This window comes from Ambystoma mexicanum, chromosome 10, assembly GCF_040938575.1.
Source record: "Ambystoma mexicanum isolate Mex_15411 chromosome 10, UKY_AmexF1_1, whole genome shotgun sequence".
In the NCBI taxonomy this organism is placed as follows: Eukaryota; Metazoa; Chordata; class Amphibia; order Caudata; family Ambystomatidae; genus Ambystoma; species Ambystoma mexicanum.
Window position 1 is genome coordinate 101,409,128 of NC_090932.1, and position 22,198 is coordinate 101,431,325.

At 49.2% G+C, this 22,198-nt stretch overlaps 1 protein-coding gene across 1 annotated transcript in view; it reads left to right on the top strand.

The window, feature by feature from the left end:
• Positions 1 to 22,198, top strand: part of LOC138491199 (cytochrome P450 2J2-like) — a 382,346-nt gene that overhangs the window by 72,642 nt on the left and 287,506 nt on the right. Inside the window, exon 2 of the mRNA XM_069617584.1 lies at positions 18,317 to 18,479. Within this exon, the coding sequence (XP_069473685.1) occupies positions 18,317 to 18,479 (163 nt within the window). The remainder of the gene's footprint in view (positions 1 to 18,316; positions 18,480 to 22,198) is intronic.

Sequence of the window (22,198 nt, forward strand, 5' to 3'; positions counted from 1 at the left end):
CCCTCCGTCGTGTTTTCTTCAACACAGTTCATGTATTCCTAAAACAATTTCATCAGAAAGAGGCGTTTCTTTCTCCTCGCTTTCTTTTGGCATGCCTATGCCCGGTTCACATTTGCCAATGATCACAGTTCACAATCGTAGTGGAAAGCGGGGTTACCTTCCCCTAGCTTTCCTCTGGCAACGGGTCAGAGACTTTCGAATGTACAAGGGATTTGACAAGACCCTTGTAGGGCCACTCTGGCGCCTCATGCCACCCTTTCCTAAGGCCTTCTGGTTCTTGTAGTTTCAAAAACAGGTCCCGGTCAGAACTTTTCGAATGAGCAACCACGTGGCGCCGGACCCCTCTACACCTGGATATCAACCGGGCTTTCTTTAGAGTTCAAACATACACACAAGCTCTTCTTTTTCTTGTAAATTCCTTGTGTTAAAAAATGTTGCCACTTGCAACCTTGGGCTCAACACAGTTTGGTTTACATCAGTTTCATCCCATTCACCGGCTTTGCTGAACCCGTTGACTTCTTTGTTCTCTGGAGTCAAGGATAGTACTACGGTAGCCAGCTTGCCTCTTCACATGCGTTATCAATGCGGGAGCCCCCCGTGTACCACTGACATCTGTGGCTTCACACGCCAGCTGTAACTCCCAGTCTTATGTTTTCCCTATCAGTGGCTTCGTGGGTCTGAGTTGAAAAGGGCAAGGGAAATTTCCCCTTCGTCTTCCTTCCAGGTCTCACCGCTTTTCTCCTCCCTTTGTACTGCTAGTTGGATGTAGTTGTCACCTCGTACGTTCGGCCTTGCTCATAGTGTGCTTTGTGCTCTGCCTTTTATCCCTGTGGGGAAGGTAAAGGGCCATCAGGTGTGCACGGTTATTGTCAATTGTCTGACTCTGCCTGACCCGAGTGTTGGGAAATGGCAGATAAACGGCTCTAGTGTTAGTCCATTGTCTGTTACCATGTAAGAAAGTGTGCGTGTGGGAAGGGGGGTACAGCTTCTAAATATCCTACAGGGTAGGATGGGGAAAATGTGTTACAGGGAAGGGGATGCCGTGCCTCAACCCTCAGTTTCCCACTTCCACTCACCGAAGACCCCTTGCCCAGGTGATCCTCCCCGACTGGTCCACGCCCAGGAACTGGATCCAATAGCGATGGCCGTTTCCTGGCCACCTGGATGACAGATCTCTGGGTCCAGCGGGTGAGACACCTTCAGGTTTCTCACAAACACAAGTAATAATTCAATTCATGGTCTTTGTCCAATCCTATGTCGATGTCATGAAAATAAAAGATTCTTCTCGCCTCCTATTGTCTTAGGTAATTTTCTTTGTCGAGTCCTCTTAATGATGTAGTAATCCTATAAATGCCACAGAATCTTCCTGTAATCATATTAACTCAAATGTTGGTATATTCTACATATTAGTGGCCGAACTGTGCTTCCAATGTATATGGTTTTACATACACATGATATTCAAATCTAAAAAGACAATTTGGTTCTCATTATACATGGATGTAAAGCATACATTTTCATTACTTTAATTGATCCATTCGAGGAAACCTTCCAGATCACTTTCATTGCCTCTCCAGGTTAGTAATATATCATCGATAAACCTCTTCCAGAAAAAATCGATTTTTTTTGTGGATTAACCTTAGAAATAGTGCATTGTTCCTCAAATCCGACAACATATAAATGAGTGAATCCAGCTCCCTTTTCTGTCCCCTGGAATTGTCCATAAAAATGCCCTTTAAACAGCATATAGTTCTTTTTGAGTGCTATTCTAGCACACTTAGTGATAAAAGAGCTTGGCACATCATGCAGTAATATACAAGTTTCTAATTATTCAAATAGGATCATTAATGACTGATCTTGTGGAATGTTTGCGTAAAAGGATTCAATTCCCAATGATATCAAAAATCAGTTTTAATGTAAAATGTTAATCCTCCCACTTTAGGGGTTGACCAATGAAAGATCAAGGCACATTTGTATTTTCCACATTGACACTTTAGGTAAAATGCCCTTTTATTTGGAGGAGGTGATGGGGGGTGGAGGGGGAATTTGGAGCTGCACTACTCTGTGACCTCTGCGGCAGATGTTGAAGCAGTCAAAGAGAAGGTAGGCAGGGAGCTTGAAGGGGGCAGATAGAGGTTGAGATGAAGCTGGGGTGGTGGGAAATTAAGGAAGAAGAGACTGTGGATGTGGAGCGTAAGGCAGAGCATGAAGAGGAGGATGTTGCTTTCATTGGGCATAGGGGGCCGGACCAAGCCGGATTGCACTCTCCTCTTCCTGGCTCTTCCTTGTGTTGCTTGGGCAGGGCCGCTGTCCGCTGTTCCCTCAGCATATCATTTACAGTCTGGAAATAGTCTTTCCAATCTATGAAACTCCCTTGAATATGTTTACATTGTGGGCTTGCAGTGAAATTGCAACATTGTGTCCCCAGCAAGGGAAAACCGCTATGAGGCAACAAACTGGTATCTTTCAGTCACCCACTGAGAAATCTGCTGTTGCAAAGGAACGAGTGTGCAACATTGTATCAAGCTTGGATCTTCAGAGATCACAAGAGTCTCGGGAGGATAGCTCAGCGGCAACGTGCTCGCCTTGGAAGCAAGATGACGTGGAGCCACACAGGTTCTATCACCGGTCCGCGCTTAGAAACCTCTGGGTATTAAGCGTGTTATAAATAACCTATCATATAATATCACCTGTGTTTCGTAACTTGCAACATTGAATAAGGCACGGTTCTCCAGATCTCACAATTAGCTTGTACAGCTCCTATACTTTTATTTTAAAAAGAAACCGTTCCGGAATGGTTTTGTTTTAAAATAAAAGTGTAGGAAGAAGTTGAAACCTTCACTTTCAGTGTACTGCTCTGAACATTCCCTTAAACAGCAGGTGCAAGTGTTTGGGAGAGTGTATTGTGTGTGGGAGGTGTTGTGGCAATGGGGTTTGTGGGGAGTGGGTGCAGTACAGCAGGGAACATATCTCTACTACTTCTTTTCGTACACTTCGACCACTGCTTGGAATGATTTGTAAAATTATCAGAAGGTACACTGGTAGCAGCATGTGGATGGCATTCAGTCTAATGCAGGTCTAATTGTTTCCCCACGCTAGGTATTTTGGTCTGCCTAGAGAGAGCTTCAGGCTCTTGCAGTTGGGTTGGTGGTACAAAGAGAGGGCTGCTTCAATAACTGTCCTTTGCCAAGCAACAGGAATCAATGGTGTGTAAGCAGGCATCCTCCTCATACCTCCCATGGATCAACATGCAGGCGCCCAGGAAGGCATCCAGCCCTCTAAGTCCCCTGATGGTGGTCTCCTGTGTATGGTGGGGGAACTAGTCACACCTTCTATGTACAAGGTGACCTGCAGGTGAAATAGCATTGGACTGCTGTTGTCCTCGACATTCATTTTGAGAGGTATTAGGGAACGTGACCCAGTGTCCGTGATGGCCTTACAATATTACCTTGAGCACTGGTCTTGCATGTCCATTGTTAAGTGGGCTTTCTTCCCCTCACAGTGGTCCAGTGCCAGTCGTACTGCTTCAGTAACATGGTTCCAGATTCTCTGCGATAATAGTGCACAGTATTGGTTCAAATGTGCTCTTTGCCTCCATTTCCGAGGTGGGAGTCCTGCCCCCTTTGATTTTGATAAGCCTAGAGATGATGTTGTCTCATGTGAGCCCACAAGAATGCGGTGATCATTTTCTGAATATATGCCTGGTGGCACGATGTGCTTGTTGGTTATCCGCCATAAAATAACTCTAAATTCATGATTTTTTTGGAGGTGTGAGGGCTCAGAAATGTGAGGTGGACAACTTTGTGAAGGTTTTTGGAAATGTGCCATATTAATAACTCAAAAAGGATGAAACACGCCTCACTATTCTTACCCTGACGAGGGTTTCCCTGCCTAAAATAAACTAAAGGAAAACACTCTAACAAAAAGGTTTCTGTCCCTCACACTTATACAGGGTCGGACTGGGACAAGAAATAGGCCCGGACAACAAAAAAAAAGTGGCCCACCCCTCGCATCAAAAAAGTAGCCCACCCCACGCCTCAAAAATGTGGCCCACCCCTCGCTTCAAAAAAAGTGGCCCACCCCTCGTCTCAAAAAAAGTGGCCCTCAAACCATCATCCGTGAATCGCGTCAATTCATGACTTTTACAGAAAATGAAACATATGGAGGGTTCTTGTGTCTGTTACATTACAACACAACTCATAAAATAACATTACTTTGCATACAGTTCTGTGACAGGGTCCGTCCACAGCTCCGAGGCGCAGGAGTGGCATGAACCAACCACCCCCACTGCGGTTTTGGGATCTGCTGCAAGTCAATGCTTATACAGGGCTCCGCAACCCCAGCAGGGAAGGAGGGTTAGGGTGACGATGGTTGGATAGGAGGGGAGGGGGGTAGGGAAACCGGAATGAGGTTTAGGGAGAGGTTATGGATAGGTTGGGGATGTTAGGGTAAGGCTTTGATCACTTCGCAATGCAAGCATTTGGAGGTCGCTGGATATTCTGTCACTCGAGGCCCCACTTTCAACCTGCTTTTTAAAATTGTCCAACAGCCCCCAACCCTAAAACTTCTGAGGCCGGCTACGCCCCTGCTCCTGCGTGATTCGTGTACCCTGCCACTGGCAACTTCAGAGCTGTAGGAAGTGGGTGCAGGGGGGCACCTGCAGCAGGGGAGCTATGGGAAATGGGTGCACTTGGTACCCCTCATAGATCCCAGATACATGCTGATGTCCTGATCCACAAAGTAGCTTACGTACATGGTGTGCTGGGGCTGCCTTCAGAGTCTACACCTCCTCCTAGGACATACTGGGGGTGGAGGGGATGCCGCATCCTCTGTTGGAAATGGGAGTGGCTCCTTCTAGGACATACTGGGGGGCGGGGATGCCGCTTCCTCTGTTGGAAATGGGAGCTTCTGGGCGATACAGTATCATCTACAGGCCAGCTGGTTTGCCAATGGTAATGGTTTACCAAGTTCTTGTCTGATGTCAGCTTAATTGCCTGCCCAAAATGACATTTGCATTCAAAAGAACTACCGATCTTCTAGGTAGCCGCACCTTGCACATCTATTTCTCTTAAGAAAAAAGCCTGTTCTAGTTACTTTAACAACCATTGTGTTGGCAGCTCTCTAATGTAGATGTGCTGAAAAGATTAAATTAATTTAAACAAGCATACAAGCATACACGTGAATTATTTGTAAACATATTCATGGAAAACAATGCAAAAGCCATTTGCCTTCTCGGGCCTTTGAAGTTTGAAAACAAAAGAGAGGTTTCAAAGAATGCCCATATATACCGTTTAAAAAGACACACGTATTAAGAAATATGAGCTTAACTAATATACTTTTTAAAAGTCTGCGTTTATAACAATACAACAGTGTCTAGTATTTTCTAGGGTATTGAAATCATGCACTTTTTCGAAATGAATCATGCCCTATTATTTTGGTTTAGAAATTGTCATCTATTTTTCAATCATGTAATATTATCAAGCCCCCGCCCACTCGGCTCTTTCTTGCATGCAATTTAGTTTGGTTTCTGACTCATGTCAAAAATGTGTGCGTGTTCTATATGTTTCAACATAAAAAAAAAACAATAGGTTTGCCTTTTCTTTGAAAAAAAACTGTGACGCGTACTATGCACAACACGCAAACGGTCACGTTTAGTGAAAGTGACAGTTCAAGAAAAAGAAAATGCCCCAGTGGGTATGGGCCATTTTGAAGCCACACACACTGTTCGTGGGGGGAACCCCCAGTGCTTGCCTTGGCATGCCGTTGAGCAGCATGAATTAAGCAGTGGGCAATTTGTAGAGGGATGTGCCTGCAAAAGAGGTGCGAATTGTAATGAGAGCATTTATGAGGTGTGCTCGCTCATTCCAGGCACCGTGCACTTTGGCACCGTCTCTGTCACACGTTCCCTCTACTTCCAGGCAATCAACACACTTGGTTGTTTACTCTGGGAATAGGTCATGGGGGCAAACTGAACAAAGAGCACAAGCGACCCAACCCCAATTACGCGGGAAGCCTTGGAGAAAAATAGTGCCAGTTCGTTTGAAGGCGAAGGTTTCCAGTTCACTCTTAACTGCAAAAAACGATGTATAATAAATAAGATCCGAACTCAAAAGGGCAACACTGTGTGTAGTAAAGAGCTCGATTGTTGGAACGCCCTATTGTGTGTGCTTCGTTTCTTTCGAGAATCTGGCCTTAAGAGTTGTCATTCTAGACATCACTACTCAGACTCTGCAAGTTTAAAACGACGAGGTTCCAGCATGGGTGGGCTGGGAAACACAAGTAGCCCTGGAAATGTTTTTCAAAATGGCAATATTACATTGTGTGATGTCATTACAGTAAAGCATAGGCCAGCATAAGTGAGTGTAGGAGAGAACAACCACTGGCCCTGCATCTAGTTACATATTTCTCACAGGTCTCACCCATTCAACTTCTAGAACCTCCATGTTGATGACAACCTGAGCTCCATTACAATTTGGCGACTACCGACTAGGTAAACTTGTGCTACTGTGTGTGGAAGCCAAACTGGCAGGCACCACCCCAGAAGACCACCCAAACACCCTGTTGTTCAATTAAAATGTTGCCAAGTAAAATGTGGTCTCTGAGAAAATTGGGATGAAAATACCTTTGCTGTGAAAATGTTGCCAACAAAAAGGGTAGTAAAAAATGCAGACGAAAAATAGCTAAAATGCAGTGCTGTTAGGGTATGCGACTGCGTGAGGGTTAAGGAGGATGTGGGGGCATTGTGATTGCCTGGTATAGTGTCAGGATGGGGACACTGGTAAGCCACTGCGAGGGCAGGGCACCTGGCAGGACACTGTACTCCAGGGGCACCGCTGGTCATCAGTGCAGGGCATTATGGTTGGATGGGGGCATGTTCTTAGGTCTGTAATGGGCTTTTAACCAGGTGAACCATGCATTTCCCGTTAGAATTCCCTGCGCTGCAAACCACGGGCGTGCACGGTGCACCATGTGCACTGCCATGTTGGAACGCCCATATTTGGGAAATGTGCAAGGGGGAGGTTATAGCCGAGAACAGGATACTGGACACAATGATCACGTCTTTCGCGTCCTGGAATCCTAATTCAATAAGGGCAGAAGCCAGCCTTTGTCCTCTTGGATTCCCACAAGAGCAAGGAAGGCTATCCCAGAAGATAGAATAATTCGATTACTCCAGCTGTCATCCCAGGGTCCCTTTTATGTCACCATTCAGAAATGCTCTTATCCAAGATTGGACTTCCAAAGATGAAAGGAGGAAAGAGTAATGAGCTTTGTCTAGAAATGCATGGAATGGGATTCTAATGTATTCAATTAAAAACAAGCCATGGTAAAATATGGACTCAAATATTGACGAGGAGCCGGCCTGGTGGCATCATTAACCTCCAGAGTAAAGGTTTCAAGCAGTTTCAAATGTCAGAGCTCTGCTGTGACATTCCATTTCACATATTTTATTTTACATAAGTGGTGAGTAGAAATACCATGTTTCTGACACCTCTGACATACTGCAGTGATTGCCGTCAGCTGGGAAAGAAGTTCCTGGACGCTTGAGGCTAAGTCCCAAAATATATATTTCTGTTTAAAAGGGCCTCTGAGTTTAAATGGCAAGAGGGAAAAAAAATGTACACATCAAAAGGAAAATCCGTTAACAAATCAACAAAGTAACACAACTATGTGCTTCTCATCTGTGCTGGACATGTTACTTGAATTACCACACACATTCTCTGAGTTTTTCCAAGTTTTTCCAAATGTCAACGAAACAATCAAAAAGTAATAGATGGAAAGTTTTAAATCAACTGAAAGCAGTCAAATGGCCTTAAGGGGTGGGCAGGTCCATGCATGTGAAACAAAAGTCATGACTATCCCGTTTAAACAGTTTGACTTCTTCTAATACAGGCCACTCTGTCACACATGGGAGATCCCGGCGATTTGTTGACATGTACATGTGCAAAACATCCACAGAGGACAGGTCATAGACGCTCCATGCACGCAAGGGAGCGCATGCATGTACACACGGGATACGGGCTAAGTAGAGCAAGGGTTTTGGTTAAAAAGAGATAGGGAGGTTGGGATAAACTTAGGGGTTACGGAAGGGGACGCCTGCAGCAGGGGAGCTATAGGAAAAGGGTACAGGGTGCGCCTGCATTTGAACCCACTATACGAATATACTAGTCTGAGTCCTTACCTGATTGATGGCTGCTGTGGCCTGGGTGGGCAGGCACTGTCTGTCTGGCAGCCGCTCTGCCTCCGTCCGACTCGTCGCCGGCCTCGCCTGCTGCCTGGCTGGGTGGTGGTCCACTGGTCCTCCTCAGTCAGTGTGGCTGTGTGTTGGCAGTGCCAGTGCACTGCCACTGGGCACTGGGATGGCACCTGGCGGCCTCCAAGTTGTGGTGAGGACGGTCCACTGGTGTGCTTGCACTCTGTGGTGGGGCTCCGCTGGTGCCTGGTGGCTCTCTGTCTCTCTGCCCCACTGCGATGTCACATCATGTGCTGCCTGCTGCTCTGTGTGGTGTGAGCGACCGGCGTGCCCATAAATCATGCACAGGGTCAGGGTGGGTCAGAGGCCCAAGGCAATTAGCAATGGCGGCACAGAGTCTATTGGGCGGGCGGGCAGGGGCAGCCTGCCCTCCTCCTGCAGCCGAATTTACATTGGCTTGTTCCGTGGCGGTCCCCCCAGGAGGCACAAGTTAACATCAATTTTGCAAAGAAGTGCCAACAACTGTTGTTACTTCCTGCAAACTAGTTGAAGCAACTGTGTGAAATGTTGCTGCCGGGACCCAGCTCAGCCCTGAAGGCACGCTGCCCCCAGGGTCAGGACTCGGAGGGAGGCAGGTGTTCACTTGCTTTAGTGTTTGCAATTGCTTCATCCTGCCTCCCTCCACAGATCAAAGTAACTTTCTCCAGCATGGGGTCTGGCATGGATTCACATGCTCATGAATATTCCCCGTCGTCAGGCTGGGAATCCTCGGTAAAGAAAAAACCAGTATCAGTTTCGTTTCTGATCTGTCTTTCGTAGTAATAACCAATCACTGGTCTCTGCGTCATACTGACCACAGCCAATGACTGCCCTCTACCTAAGCACCGCCTCTGGCAGCCATCTTCAGATTTTTACCGCACGTTCATGTGTTGGGATCCTCGTGCTATTGCTCTCGAGCGTTAGTGCTTTTTTTTCGCGCTTTTTTCACAAAAAAACTTCGATTCTTTCGGTCAAAGAGCCTCAAGCTCCACCGATTCTACATCCGATCAACGGGGACCCGTGTCGGATTCATCTGTGCCCCTCAAGGGTGAAGATTTCGTCGAGCTACACTTCGGAGGAATCCAGAAGCTTCTCAGGCCCGGTCTCGGAGATGGCCCAGGAGAAGGGAAGCTCGACGCCCGGAAAGCTGTTCAGGGTCTGCCCTGGATGCCAGCTGCAGAACGTCTTCAAGGAGGACGAACACTCTTTCTGCCTTTACTGCCTTCATGAGGACAAGACGCACGTGGAGAAGGACTGTGCGTTTTGCGGCAACATGTCGGAACGGACCATGAAGGACCGCCATCAACGTCTCGCCAACTGGCTGGAGGGTAAGAGCCCGTCTGGCGAGAAGAAGAAGAAATCCGAGCGGTCTTCTAAGACCTTTGAGGGCGCCCCGGCGACGGGGGCCCAACATAAGGCCAAGCACCGCGAGTCCGCTGGCACCGGGAGCGCCGAACGGTCGGGCTCTACGGGCGCCAGGCAGGGCGCACCCTCCCCGGCACCATCAACCACGAGCCAACGCTCTGGGTCGGGTAAGAGGAAGGCCGAGCACCCGGCGAAGCTCCTGGAGAGGCCCCGGTCGAGCTCTAAGGCAGAGGAGGAGCGTGGCAGTGCCCCCTCCCTCAAGGATAAGGCGGTGAGCGCACCTAAGGTGGTGAAGGCCTTGATCCATCCGACCAAGCCCTCTATCGAAACAGTTGCGGCGGCCCTGGCTCAGCCTGTGGTGGCTGCACCAGTGGTGGCGACCTCAGGGCCCAGAATCTCCCTGCCTCCTCGGAGGGAGTCTTCCTTTGTGCCCATCGATAGGACCCCCGTGAAACCCTCCATGGGGAAGAAGAAGGGGGGGCAGGGCGTCGTCGGAGATTCGGCCTCAACCTCAGAAGAGGAGCTGATCGAGGTCTTAAGCCACGGCCTAGGCGTGGAAGAAGGCCAGCCCGTCGGAATGGACCCCGACGCAGGTGACGACGACGACATCGTCGAGGATACCGACGGGGCCCCTGCTCGCCCGTCGGATTCCCCTCTGCCAGCGCCGCAAGACAACTCGGCGGCCATTTTGTTGGCCATACAGTCCTTATGCTCCGAGATAAGGACGAGGCTACCGTTACCGACGGAGGAACCTCTCCCGTCGGGGGATCCAGAACCAGGACCTTCTGGTGTTCCCCCTACCAAGAAAAGAAGGATCCATCCACCACCTCCTTTTCAACCGTCGCGCCCCTTCCAGCCCTCCTCCCCGTCCACCCGAGGGGATGATACGGGGACTGACACGGCAGCGACGGGTACGGACGACGAGGCATACGACGAGGATTTTCCGTCGTCGCCTCCCACCAGGGCTTCTCCGCCCGACGAGATCGGATCTTTCCACTCCATGATCTCCAGGGCTTCCGAGCTTTTCCAACTCTGCCCTGAGGAGAAGAAAAAGGAAGGCTTCCTTTATCAGCGGCGCGAGGCCAAGAGGAAGACGGTCCTCTCAGTGCCTCTGTTGGACGACATTTGGGATGAGGGCCTTTCCCTCCTCAAGAACCCTTCCACGACGCCAGCTAGAAGAGACCGGTACGAGAAAAAGTACCGGGTCCCGGACACGGCCCCCCTGTGCCTCCGGGCGCAGCCTACCCCGGACTCCGTCGTCTCCGCGGCAGCCAGGAAGAAAGCGGGGGGGGTGCGGCCTCCACATCGACTTCCCCGCCGGACGGCGAGGGAAAGAAATTGGATGCTATGGGACGTAGAGTCATCTCGTCGGCAGCGACGACGATTAAAGCGGCCAACGCCTTGGCTATCGTGGCCCGCTATGACAGGGAGCTCTGGTACAAGATAGCTCCCCTGCTGGATTTTCTGCCGGACGACAAGAGGGCGGAGGCCCTTGAGATCCTGCAGGAAGGTGAGGTGGCCTCGGACCACGCCATCACCGTGGCGACGGACATCGCCGACACCGGGTTCCGCCAGCTGGGCAACGGCGTTTGCCTTCGACGTCGTGGATGGCTCAAAGCTACGGATTTCCGGCAGGATGTCCAGACCAGAGTCCTGGACATGCCCTTCGACGGGAACAACCTGTTTGGGAAGACAGTGGACGATTCCCTTCAGGCCATCAAGGCGGATACTGAGACGGCCCGGGCCCTTGGAGTCCTGCAACGACGGACGCCCTTTCGGAGCGGCGGAGGCAAGGGCGCCTCCAAAGGTTCCGGCGGCGGTTTCGCTTCCTACCGTCAAGCGGCCCGCTCGTCGTCGCAAGAGGCCTACAGAGGACGAGGCAAGTCTAGCGGACCCCGCCGTCGTCGCCAAGGAGGTCAAGGCGGCAAGGCCGCGCCCAAGCAGGATTGAACCGGCCGTGGGGTCGGGCCCCCACCGAAGCACCCCGGTGGGAGGCCGGCTGGCGGGCTTCGTCAGCGTGTGGGAGTCCATCTCCACCGACCGTTGGGTGCTGGACGCCCTGGCCCGGGGCCACGCGCTCGAGTTTCAAAGAAGGTGCCCGCGCGTCCCCCCCGTGGCCAGGAAAGAACTTCACGTCCCTCAACTTCTCCTGGAGGTAAAGGCGATGCTCAGAAAGGGCGCCATCGAACTCGTCCCAAAGAGGCTTCGGGGCTCCGAAGTCTACTCGAGATACTTCCTCGTGAAGAAGAAGACGGGAGGATGGCGCCCCATCCTGGACCTGCGACGTCTGAACAAGTTCTTCAAGGCGCAGAAGTTCCGGATGGTCACCCTCCAGCACGTCCTGGGTCAGCTGGAGGAAGGAGACTTCCTATCGTCGTTGGATTTGGAGGATGCCTACTTCCACATTCCCATCCTAAAGGGGCACCGCAAATTCCTCAGATTCGTGGTCCAAGGGCGTCATTACCAGTTCAAAGCCCTTCCCTTCGGACTACGGTCGGCACCCAGGGTATTCACCAAGTGACTCGCACCGGTGGCGGCGCAGCTGCGCCGCGAGGGGATTCACGTCTACCCCTACCTGGACGACTGGCTCATCCGCGCCAAGATGAGGGAGCTCGCCGTGGTCCACACGGCAAGGACCGTCCAACTCCTCTCGGACCTGGGATTCTCCGTGAACTACGCCAAATCCCACCTGGTGCCCGCGCAAGTCGCACTGTTTCTGGGAGCCAGGCTCGACACAGTGTCCCTTCTGGCCTCCCCGTCGGAGGAGAGGACCAGGACCATCTTGGGCAAGGTGCAACGGATGTTGGTGGCCGACGCGGCCAAAGTGAGGTCCATCAAGTCCCTCCTCGGGATGATGTCTTCCTGCATCTACCTCATTCCCATGTGCAGGCTCCGGATGCGCCCGTTGCAAGAATTCCTGGATGCGCGCTGGATCCAGACGACGGGCAGCTTCGAGGAAAGGATCAAGCTCGACGAGAGTTTCCGACGAGCGATACGGTGGTGGGGCACCCGCGCGCATTTGACGGCGGGCATGGACTTCCAGACCCCAGCCCACCAGGAGACCGTGACCACGGATGCCTCCCTGGAAGGGTGGGGAGCGCACACCGAAAATCTGCACGCAAGGGGACTCTGGCTCCCGACGGAGAAGTCCCTGCATATCAACGTCCTGGAGCTCCGTGCAGTGTTTTGGGCCCTCAGGTCCTTCCTTCCGTCCCTCAAGGGCAAGGTGGTGAGGATCTTCACCGACAACACCACCACCATGTTTTACATCAGGAAACAGGGCGGAACCAGGTCCCCAGCGCTGTCCAAGGAGGCGCAGGACCTGTGGCATTGGGCCGTTGCCCAAGGGATTTTTCTGGTGCCGTTTCATCTGGCAGGGATAAAAAACACCATCGCCGACTCACTCAGCAGGGAGCTGCGCTCGTGCCACGAGTGGGAACTACGGCAGGATCTGGTGGATCGCCTCTTCCGACGGTGGGGCACACCCCAGATCGACCTGTTCGCGACGGCGACGAACACCAAGTGCCGGAGGTTCGCCAGCAGGTTTCCCCAGACGAGGAGCATGGGCGATGCTTTCTCGTTCCCCTGGGAGGGCCTGTTCCTCTACGCGTTCCCTCCCTTGCCTCTGCTAATCCGGCTCGTCAACCAGCTCAAGAGGTCACGGTGCAGGATGATCCTCGTCGCACCTGCGTGGCCGAGGCAGATATGGTTCCCGGACCTTCTGGACTTGTCAGCGTCCCCGCCGATCAAGCTGCCGGCGGACGCGGATCTACTCTCCAGGGAAGGAGGCGCCATCCTCCACCACGACCCGAAGTCGCTGAACTTGCAGGCCTGGCTCCTGCAGCGCTAGAGTTTGGAGGATACGACATACCGGCCGATTGCAGAGAGGTTCTTGCAAAGGCCAGGGCGTCCTCGACTCTTAAATGCTACGGACACAAATGGAAGAGGTTCTCTGTCTGGTGCCACGCACAGAAGATTAACCCTCTACGGATTACGGCCCCCCAAGTACTGCCGTACCTGCTGACGCTGGCCAAAGCTGGTCTGGCACACGCGTCCATCAAGATTCATCTTGCTGCGATCTCCCGATACACCAGAACCACGGGGCGGACGTCCTTGTGGTCTCATCGTCTGGTGAAAGAGTTCATGAAGGGACTGTTCAGATCGTTCCCGCCGGTGAAGGCTCCGGCCCCGGCGTGGGAGCTCAACGTGGTGCTGACCAAGCTCATGGGACCTCCGTTCGAGCCTCTGCACTCGGCCCCGTTGAAGTTTCTATCGTGGAAAACAGCTTTTCTTGTGGCCATCACCTCCGCACGACGAGTGGGAGAGATCCAGGCCCTTTCCTGCAAGGCCCCGTACTTGACTTTCCACGACACGAGGGTAGTGCTCAGGACGCACCCCTCCTTCATGCCCAAGGTACCGTCGGACTTCCATCTCAACGAACCCTTGGTGTTACCTGTGTTCTTCCCGTCGCCTTCGTCGCCGGCTGAGAGGACTTTGCACTCGCTGGATGTAGCTAGAGCGCTGAAGTTCTGCGTGGACCGCACGAAGGGTTTTCGGAAGACGTCACAACTCTTTGTGAACTTTGGACCTGTCAATCAGGGGAAGGCTCTCTCGAAGGCTTCCATTTCCAGATGGCTCTCCGGCTGTATCATGTACTGTCATCGGTTGGCAAACCGACCGCTGCCTGGCCGTCCGAGAGCCCATTCCACCAGAGCGATCGCAGCTACCACAGCGTTCCTTTCTGGTGTGCCCCTGCTGGACATATGCAGGGCTGCTACGTGGAGGTCGACGCACACCTTCACAAAGTTCTACTGCGTCGATCGGGATTCCAGGGAGGAGTCCAGGGTCGGCCAAGCAGTGCTGCGCAACCTGTTCGCCTGAGGTGAGCCTGGTGAGGAGGTAAGATGCTTAATGTTGAGTTTGATGTAATGCTTAATGTTGAGCCTTTGCCACCTCCCGTGGTTGTGCATGTGTGTACTGCTATGTATTCTTTATTCATGAGCATGTGAATCCATGCCAGACCCCATGCTGGAGAAGGAACAAGTTACTTACCTGTAACTGTTGTTCTCCAGCATGGGTCTGGCATGGATTCACATGCGAACCCTCCCGCCTACCCCTCTGCGGCTCTTCACTTGGTCATACTGCCACTTCACGTGCTTCCAAATCTGAAGATGGCTGCCAGAGGCGGTGCTTAGGTAGAGGGCAGTCATTGGCTGTGGTCAGTATGACGCAGAGACCAGTGATTGGTTATTACTACGAAAGACAGATCAGAAACGAAACTGATACTGGTTTTTTCTTTACCGAGGATTCCCAGCCTGACGATGGGGAATATTCATGAGCATGTGAATCCATGCCAGACCCATGCTGGAGAACAACAGTTACAGGTAAGTAACTTGTTCCTTACTCAGGCCGCCGCCGCCCGAGCAGAACGTGAGCCGAGCACACCACACGGCACCGGCCCCCTGCAGTGGCGGCACGGCCGCCGGTGACCCACCGCCGTGATGATGCACGTCCATCTGCATCTGCATGCATCATAAATTATGATGCATGCATGATGCAGATGCAATCTACAAAGCAAGGTAACAACATCTAGTGTTACCTTGCTATGATGAATTGTGTGCAGTCTGCAGACAGTGCCGCTGGCGCGCGCCTCTCTCCTGGCTCCTGCCCTGCCCAGCCCAGCGCAGCGGCCGAGCCCCCCCCCATTTTACTTCCCGGCCGCGGGCGGCCTGCTGATGAGTGACTGTGAGTGTGAGCCTAGCGAGCTGGAGCTGCTCGTGCGGGCCGCGGCGCCGCACACACACAGACAGTGACACTGTTACTGTGGTGGGCAGGCCGGGCCTGCCAATAAAAAAAAAAAATGACATTGTAATTTTTTTTGAAAAAACGTGACATTTTTTTTTTTTTTTAAAACGGCCCAGAGGTGGCTGCCGAAAAACCGGCCCCCTGGGACCTCAAAGTTGTTCGGCCACGGGCCGAAAGACCGAAAGGGCCAGTCCGACCCTGTACCTCTTTATGCAAATTCTATAGACATGTCCACATTTTTTAATTATGACTACTAGCAAGGGGCTAGCCAAAGACATTGGTGAATAATTCATTAAAAAGGGAACGATGGACAGACTGAGGATATTTACTGTTTGAACATGAGAAAAGATCTAAGTCAGAGCAGATTGTTTGTGCAGCTGCGTTTTGTGGATGCTGTCAAGTGATAGCACCGTTGATTAAGAGTGATTGTCATATTTCAGAGACAATCAATATTGACCTTTGTAAGCATCTATTGGCTTCCAAAAAAGGAACACAATGTAAAGAATTCACTGGCAAGATCCTTGAGATCTAATAGGAAATAAAGAGATTCTTCTTCACAATCATTGTTAAATGTACCCAGGGGCGTTGCTAGCGGGGGCTAAGGGGGCAATAGCCCCTGATCTTTTGGTTGTAGCCCAGGATAGAATCTCAGGAGCTACAGCCAAAAGACTAGCTAGCCCCCAGTCCCAACAGTTCCGACATCAGCTTAGCCCCGGGTCTTTTCCAGACCTAGCAACTCCCCTGAATGTACCCTTAATTAAACGCCATTTTCCATTTAACTCATGGATTTACTGTCATTTAAAAATAAAATGGACATTGAACATATGGGAAAATATGGCAATTGAAAAACAGGTCTGAGAATTTACAAGCCCTTCTGGTACAACATTTATTGACGCTTCTCATAATCAAAAGGATTTACTTTGGTGGGAAATGTATTGAATGGAAATGTAAGTCTGGTCTTAAAATTACCCCAAAGAGAACAAGAATTGATATACAGACTAATTGTAAATGAAATATAGAGCTAAATGATAGATTGCATTGTCCTTCCTATTATCAGGAATTATGTGAAACATAGAGTAACCTGAGTGATGAATTTCAAATATGATCTACTACTGTGGAAAATCTAGGCAGAGTTTTATGTTTTACAAATATGCTTGACAATCCACTAAAATGGTTAGGATATTTAGGTTCTGCTGAGGTTTCAATTTATCGAATTATGACCAGCTTATTTTCATGCTTATAAGTAAGAAATTACATTAATGGAAAAAAGTCTAGTGGTGGCCAGTGCCTATATAATAAACTATGGGCAATTGAGGTGGTATGAATACTAAGGCGCAGTGCTCCTAGTTTTAGTGCTTAAACGAATACATCAAAAACATGCACGTAAAGAATATCACTGAACATGGTGTAGGAGCTTCAATAGAAGCGTGGCAAAAAAGAAATGAGTGAGCAGTCTAGACTTTAGGCATCATCAAAAGTTGGGCGGTGGGCCTTAAATGAGGCGGTAAAGCTGTTACCACTGCTTTTAAGGGCTGGCCCAATCACGAGTTGGGTCTCTAAATGGACTGTATTACCTCCAGCTTTTTGCTGGAGGTGAAAATCCCATGTAGCGGCCCGTTTTCAGCGCTATTACTGCCCCCCAACCCCATTGGGTCACATGGACCCAATGGGGAATGGGCAATAACCACCCAGCCACTACTCGTGATCCGTCACACTGCACTAACGTCCATGGCCTGATCAGTAGACACCTCCTAAGACAGATCACCAGAGAGAAAGAACTATTTGAGTGGGCATCCACGCGTTATCGTGCAGGAGAGGCTTGTCGAACATTTGGCACCTGTGGATTCCACCCAGTCTTTTAAGGACTGAAGTACTTTAGTGTCTCAGAGCTTGTTTCTTTCTCTGGCGTTGTGTTGAACTAGGAGATTCTCTAATGCACTTATCATCTGTTGAGATACCCCCTTGACTCCCCATTGTGTCTGTGAAGTGATGTGGTCGTGTTTATTTGTCTTCGTGGTACATTGCTGCTATCATTGGGGGTATGGGTTTGGTTTTCCCCAGAGGCCATTACATTACCCAGCTTATTCTGAGGTTACGAATTTGAACAGCGTGTTACATAGTGGAATTGGTTCCTGTTTAAATCTAAACTGCATGTACCTGCTGTTAAAGTGGTGCCGGTGTAATAACAGAAATAGGCACTTGAACAATTTTGGGGGGAAATTGTGAAGAGTATTTACTGCCTAACTGCCAGACAATAAAGAACGAAATAACTGACAACAAAGAAAATGGCCGCCATGGAAAGGGAGAAGAGACCACACGTAGTCCCTTCTCCCTTTCCGTGGCAGCCATTTGCCGGAGGACGCAGCGGCGAACGGTGCATTGTCGGTGAGGTAAGGACGCGGCGAGGGCCAATGAGCTCGCTTGTAACAAGCTCATTGACCCTCACCGGGAACTAATTCTAAATTCGTAGTGACGGCACAAATGGCTTCACTCAGCATTGATAAATATTACCTTTCTTACTAGCAAGAACTTTATGACCACTAGAATACAGGTGCCACCCTTTCCCTTCTCCCCTACCAAATGTTTGTAAGTGGTCATCTATCTGCTCAAGAACTGTTCCTTTTTTAGACTGCTTATTCTTCAGATGCAATTTCTGACTGATGTCTTCTAGGTTCTCATAATTCCTTTTATTCCATCTGATATAGGAACATTGTATATAGATACACATTGCATATTGTACCTTATTCAGCTCAGAAATGCCACATGGGCCTGGTTCGTGCCAGTTAGTCATTCACAACCATAACAATATACAGCTTTGTAAAGATACAAGGTTGCTTACATGATTAAGTAAATAAATACAATAACTGAGTAACTGAAAACAATAGCAATATATTTTGTGCGTATTGTATTTATCTCCAGCTTACAAAGACGTATGGGAATATCTACACGCTGTGGGTGGGTCCTACTCCCGTGGTCGTGGCGAATGGATATGAAGCCGTGAGGGACGCATTGGTCATCAGCTCAAGCGCGACGCAGGGACGAGCTGTGACTCCTATTGTAAAGATCTATGGAAGAGAAAGAGGTACTCCTTTGTGTTTCCATTGTTTGTGTGGCTGTGTGGTTGTGTGGCAACTCATAGATCTGGAATCTGACAGATTCACCACATTAAGGTTGGGCATGAGGTTTCTCCTCATTGCTATTAGGGCAGATTGCAGATCTGCCCACCCAATCACCACTAGGATTCTCCCAGATCTAGTTAAACAAGCATGAGCAAAGTCAATACGTTTTGGCAATCTTATTTCAAGTACACCTATACATTCCATAGTGATGCAGTCGTATGCCTGGTGTGGTCACCGTAGGGTAAGGTGTAATCCCAGATGTGTAGGTGCTTCCATCACCTTCTGAGTTCAGTCTCAAATGCCACAATAATCCTTTACAATATGGTGCAATATGTAGCATATAGGCGGACAGGGGATACCGTCAGGCTGACTGTATGTCCATACACCACATTAATGCTATCACAGATCGGATGAGTCGCCATGTTTAAGGTAAAGCCTTGTAGGTGCTGCCATCATATGTCAAGTGCAGTCTGAAATGCCTAGCTCCTTCAGGACAGGGAAGGCCCCAGAGAAAAATGCCTACAGCCCTGGGAGCAATTTTGGTTGTTTGTATAGAAATAGAAAGAATGCTGTTTCCATGTGCATGTCCAATATTTAAAGTAAATGATAATCACCACTTCTAAAATGAATTAAAAACCTCATGGAGGGGATAGAATTCCAGAATGGGGAAAATGTGTTAAGCAGTTCAAAAGTTATTAAGTAAGCAAAAAAGAAAGTTGTTTTTGGCCTTCTCAATTCATTTTTCCTATAGAGAAACAGGTGCTTCAGTTGAACACACAATGCGCAAATACCACTTGACGGATTTGCACCAATTAAGAAATAACTTGGGCACCATGTCCTGTAGATGCGCCTTTTGTTAATTTGGGGTTAAACCGGTTAGTGGTTCGGACAAAATTTAGCAGAGAAAGACGTGCGCCCTCGTCGCATACACCTTTATATATCTCCATTTGTGCATTGCATCCGAGAAGCTTTTCAGAAATGAAAAGTCCCCATGTTTTCCCCTTGATGCATGCGATTTATGCAGTAATCCTGAGGAAAGTCGAGAAAGAACAGTGCTCAAAATTATATTTGGAGGAGGGAAAGGGGTAGTTTCATATCAGGGTAGCTAGCTTTGCAACATTGTTTAGAATTTAACTACCTCCTTGGGATTTAGTAACAATATTTGAAATAGCACACGTTAAGATGTATGGACCCGTAAATAAGGACTTTTTACAAACATTTTCCTGGGCCCTTTGCTGATCATTCCCCATCAGAAGCAGGTGTGACGAATCGAGAGTATTCACCCCTTCTCCCCAGTAGGGAGGTACCGCCTGTGAGACTAGGGAGGTGAGACCGTTTAGCAAGACCCTCCCTATGGGTCTGGGCAAGTGGGACTTCACTGGGAGTGACTCCTCTCTAGAGGATAAGGAGTCTCATTCCCACATGAAACTCCCTAAGCAAGAAACACTATCTGCTTCAATGGGATTTCTTGTAATAACAAGTAATGTGCCTTCTTCTCCATTGCTTCAGGAAATGCTTGAATAAATATGACACCTGAGGGAAAACGGAACACCTCTTTGAACGGGGACTTGCATGTAACAGGGACAAATCGATCGAGAAGGGAGAGAGAGAGCCATACGCAGGGCAAGCCCTCTGATGTAGTCACGTCTTGGAGGGGCGGAGCAGTGTGGAGTCACAGAGCCAGTTGCATCCTGCGAGTGAGAAAACGAAACAGAAGGAAGCCGGAGGTACAGCCTAAGGAACAGTGGGGAAACCGATGCCAGGACACAGTCCTGGAGACCGCCCTATGTGGCGGCGTGACCACGGGAAAGCCGGGGTGGGCCCAGGGACCGATCAAAAATGTTGAAAACAGAAATAATTGGATGAACGAAACCTCCCGTGGGCAGACCTATGCCGAGAACGCAGACATAATGAGACACCAAGAGCGACTCTGTGCTGGAGCTCAGAAAGAGACAGAGACTAGAGGAAGCAAATCCGTCCCAAATCCACCCACCTCAGGTCAAGGCACCATGGTGGATAAGGAGAGGAGGAGGCAACAGGGACTATATGCATCACAGGAAAGGAACTGCAATATTGACTATGGGCCATGGAGAAAGCACAAACCTATATATTGTGAAGCACCAAGTTGCTAAGTATAACTGTTGATGAATACTGGAATCTATTACTAAGAGACTTTGAAAAACCCTCTGAATTAAGCACAAGTACCAATCCCAGAGAAAATAAGGGGAAACCAGGGGAGAGGCCCCAGCAGTGGAGGTGCTACACCTTTAACAAGGTTATACTGTACCCCAACAGAGACACAGTCAAATGGAAAGAGTCTGAAGGGCTCAGAATAAAAGGAAAAAGTGTAAGAGATTATAAACAGAAAGACTGTCAGAAGGGCATTGAGGATATTGATAGACCTTACAAACCCTGCGATATACGACCTATGAATAGCTGCAACAGCTCATGAAAGAGAATTTGTAAACGCAGATAAATATGCACTCTTGAGTTGTTTGAACTTCCAGAACCGGATACAATTGGAATAACCCAAAACAAAGCCCAGGAAACTACGGCTAAAGTGAAGGTACCAGAAGAAGATATATATTTCGCCCATCTTTAGTTATTTATTCTAGTAGTAGCGTCAGGTAGAAGTAGACTGTGGGCATTATGTTTGGACTTTTAACGACCGATGAGCATCCTTAGTTAGTTTGCTTAGGTAGGGATCATCCCCTTAGCAATAGGGCAAGCTAGTTATTTTGTTGATTCAATAAAAAGCCCAAGAAATGTCCAACGTGTGTCCGACTCCTTTATCTAGTCTGCCGCACAGGATACAGCATTCAACAAGTTAATGTCTCCACCAAGAACCTGCTAAAGAGTCATGAAGTTAACATCTCTAATTCAACCACACCTTATTAGAAGCAGGTCATTCTTGTTCCAGGGACGAGAGGTTAAGAGGAAGTCAAGAACACCATCCCATAGGGTTAAGAGGCACCATTACATTAATTTTACTCTCATTTCAGTGCAATGGAATCCGCATTTAACAAGTTGGCCCAGAGCAACAGTGAATGGGTCAAAGACATCTACATGCATGAAAACCAACTCCTGTTGCTGTGCACCAAACTCCACTGTTCTCAACAGTCCTCAGTGAAAATTGCCAAGGTAGCTTGGAATCTCCAACATCTCTAGGAGAAGAGACCATGCAAGAAGTTACAGAACATCTGGCACACGCACCCTTCCCCCTGGGCAATGTAGACTTCTAGTCTTAGCCATGAAATACCTTTATGAGATCTAAATACTAAACCTCAGGCCGATAGGGCAGAGACGAATGCCCCTAGACTGGATGTAGTGGCCACAAGGGAAACCACACATCTCTTAGCGTCTTGGGATAATGCCTTGCAGGCAAGATTGATGCACATCAGATCTACTGATCAATGTGAAGGCCCATTGAATCCATCAGGACAAGACATAGCCCCGATTCTTGCTCTCAACCCTACACAAGAGATCATCCCATTGCTGGAGCACTTCCCTGGAGAGCCCATGAAATATGCTAATTTAAACAAAACAATCTGAGTTACATTTGAAGTGTAAACCCCAGGCAGGCATGAATGACTCCTCAAAGGTAGGATGTATGTCAGCCTATTTAGGGGGAATGCACCTAACAAGTCAACTCCATTAGTGAAAAACCAAAACCATATCCTGT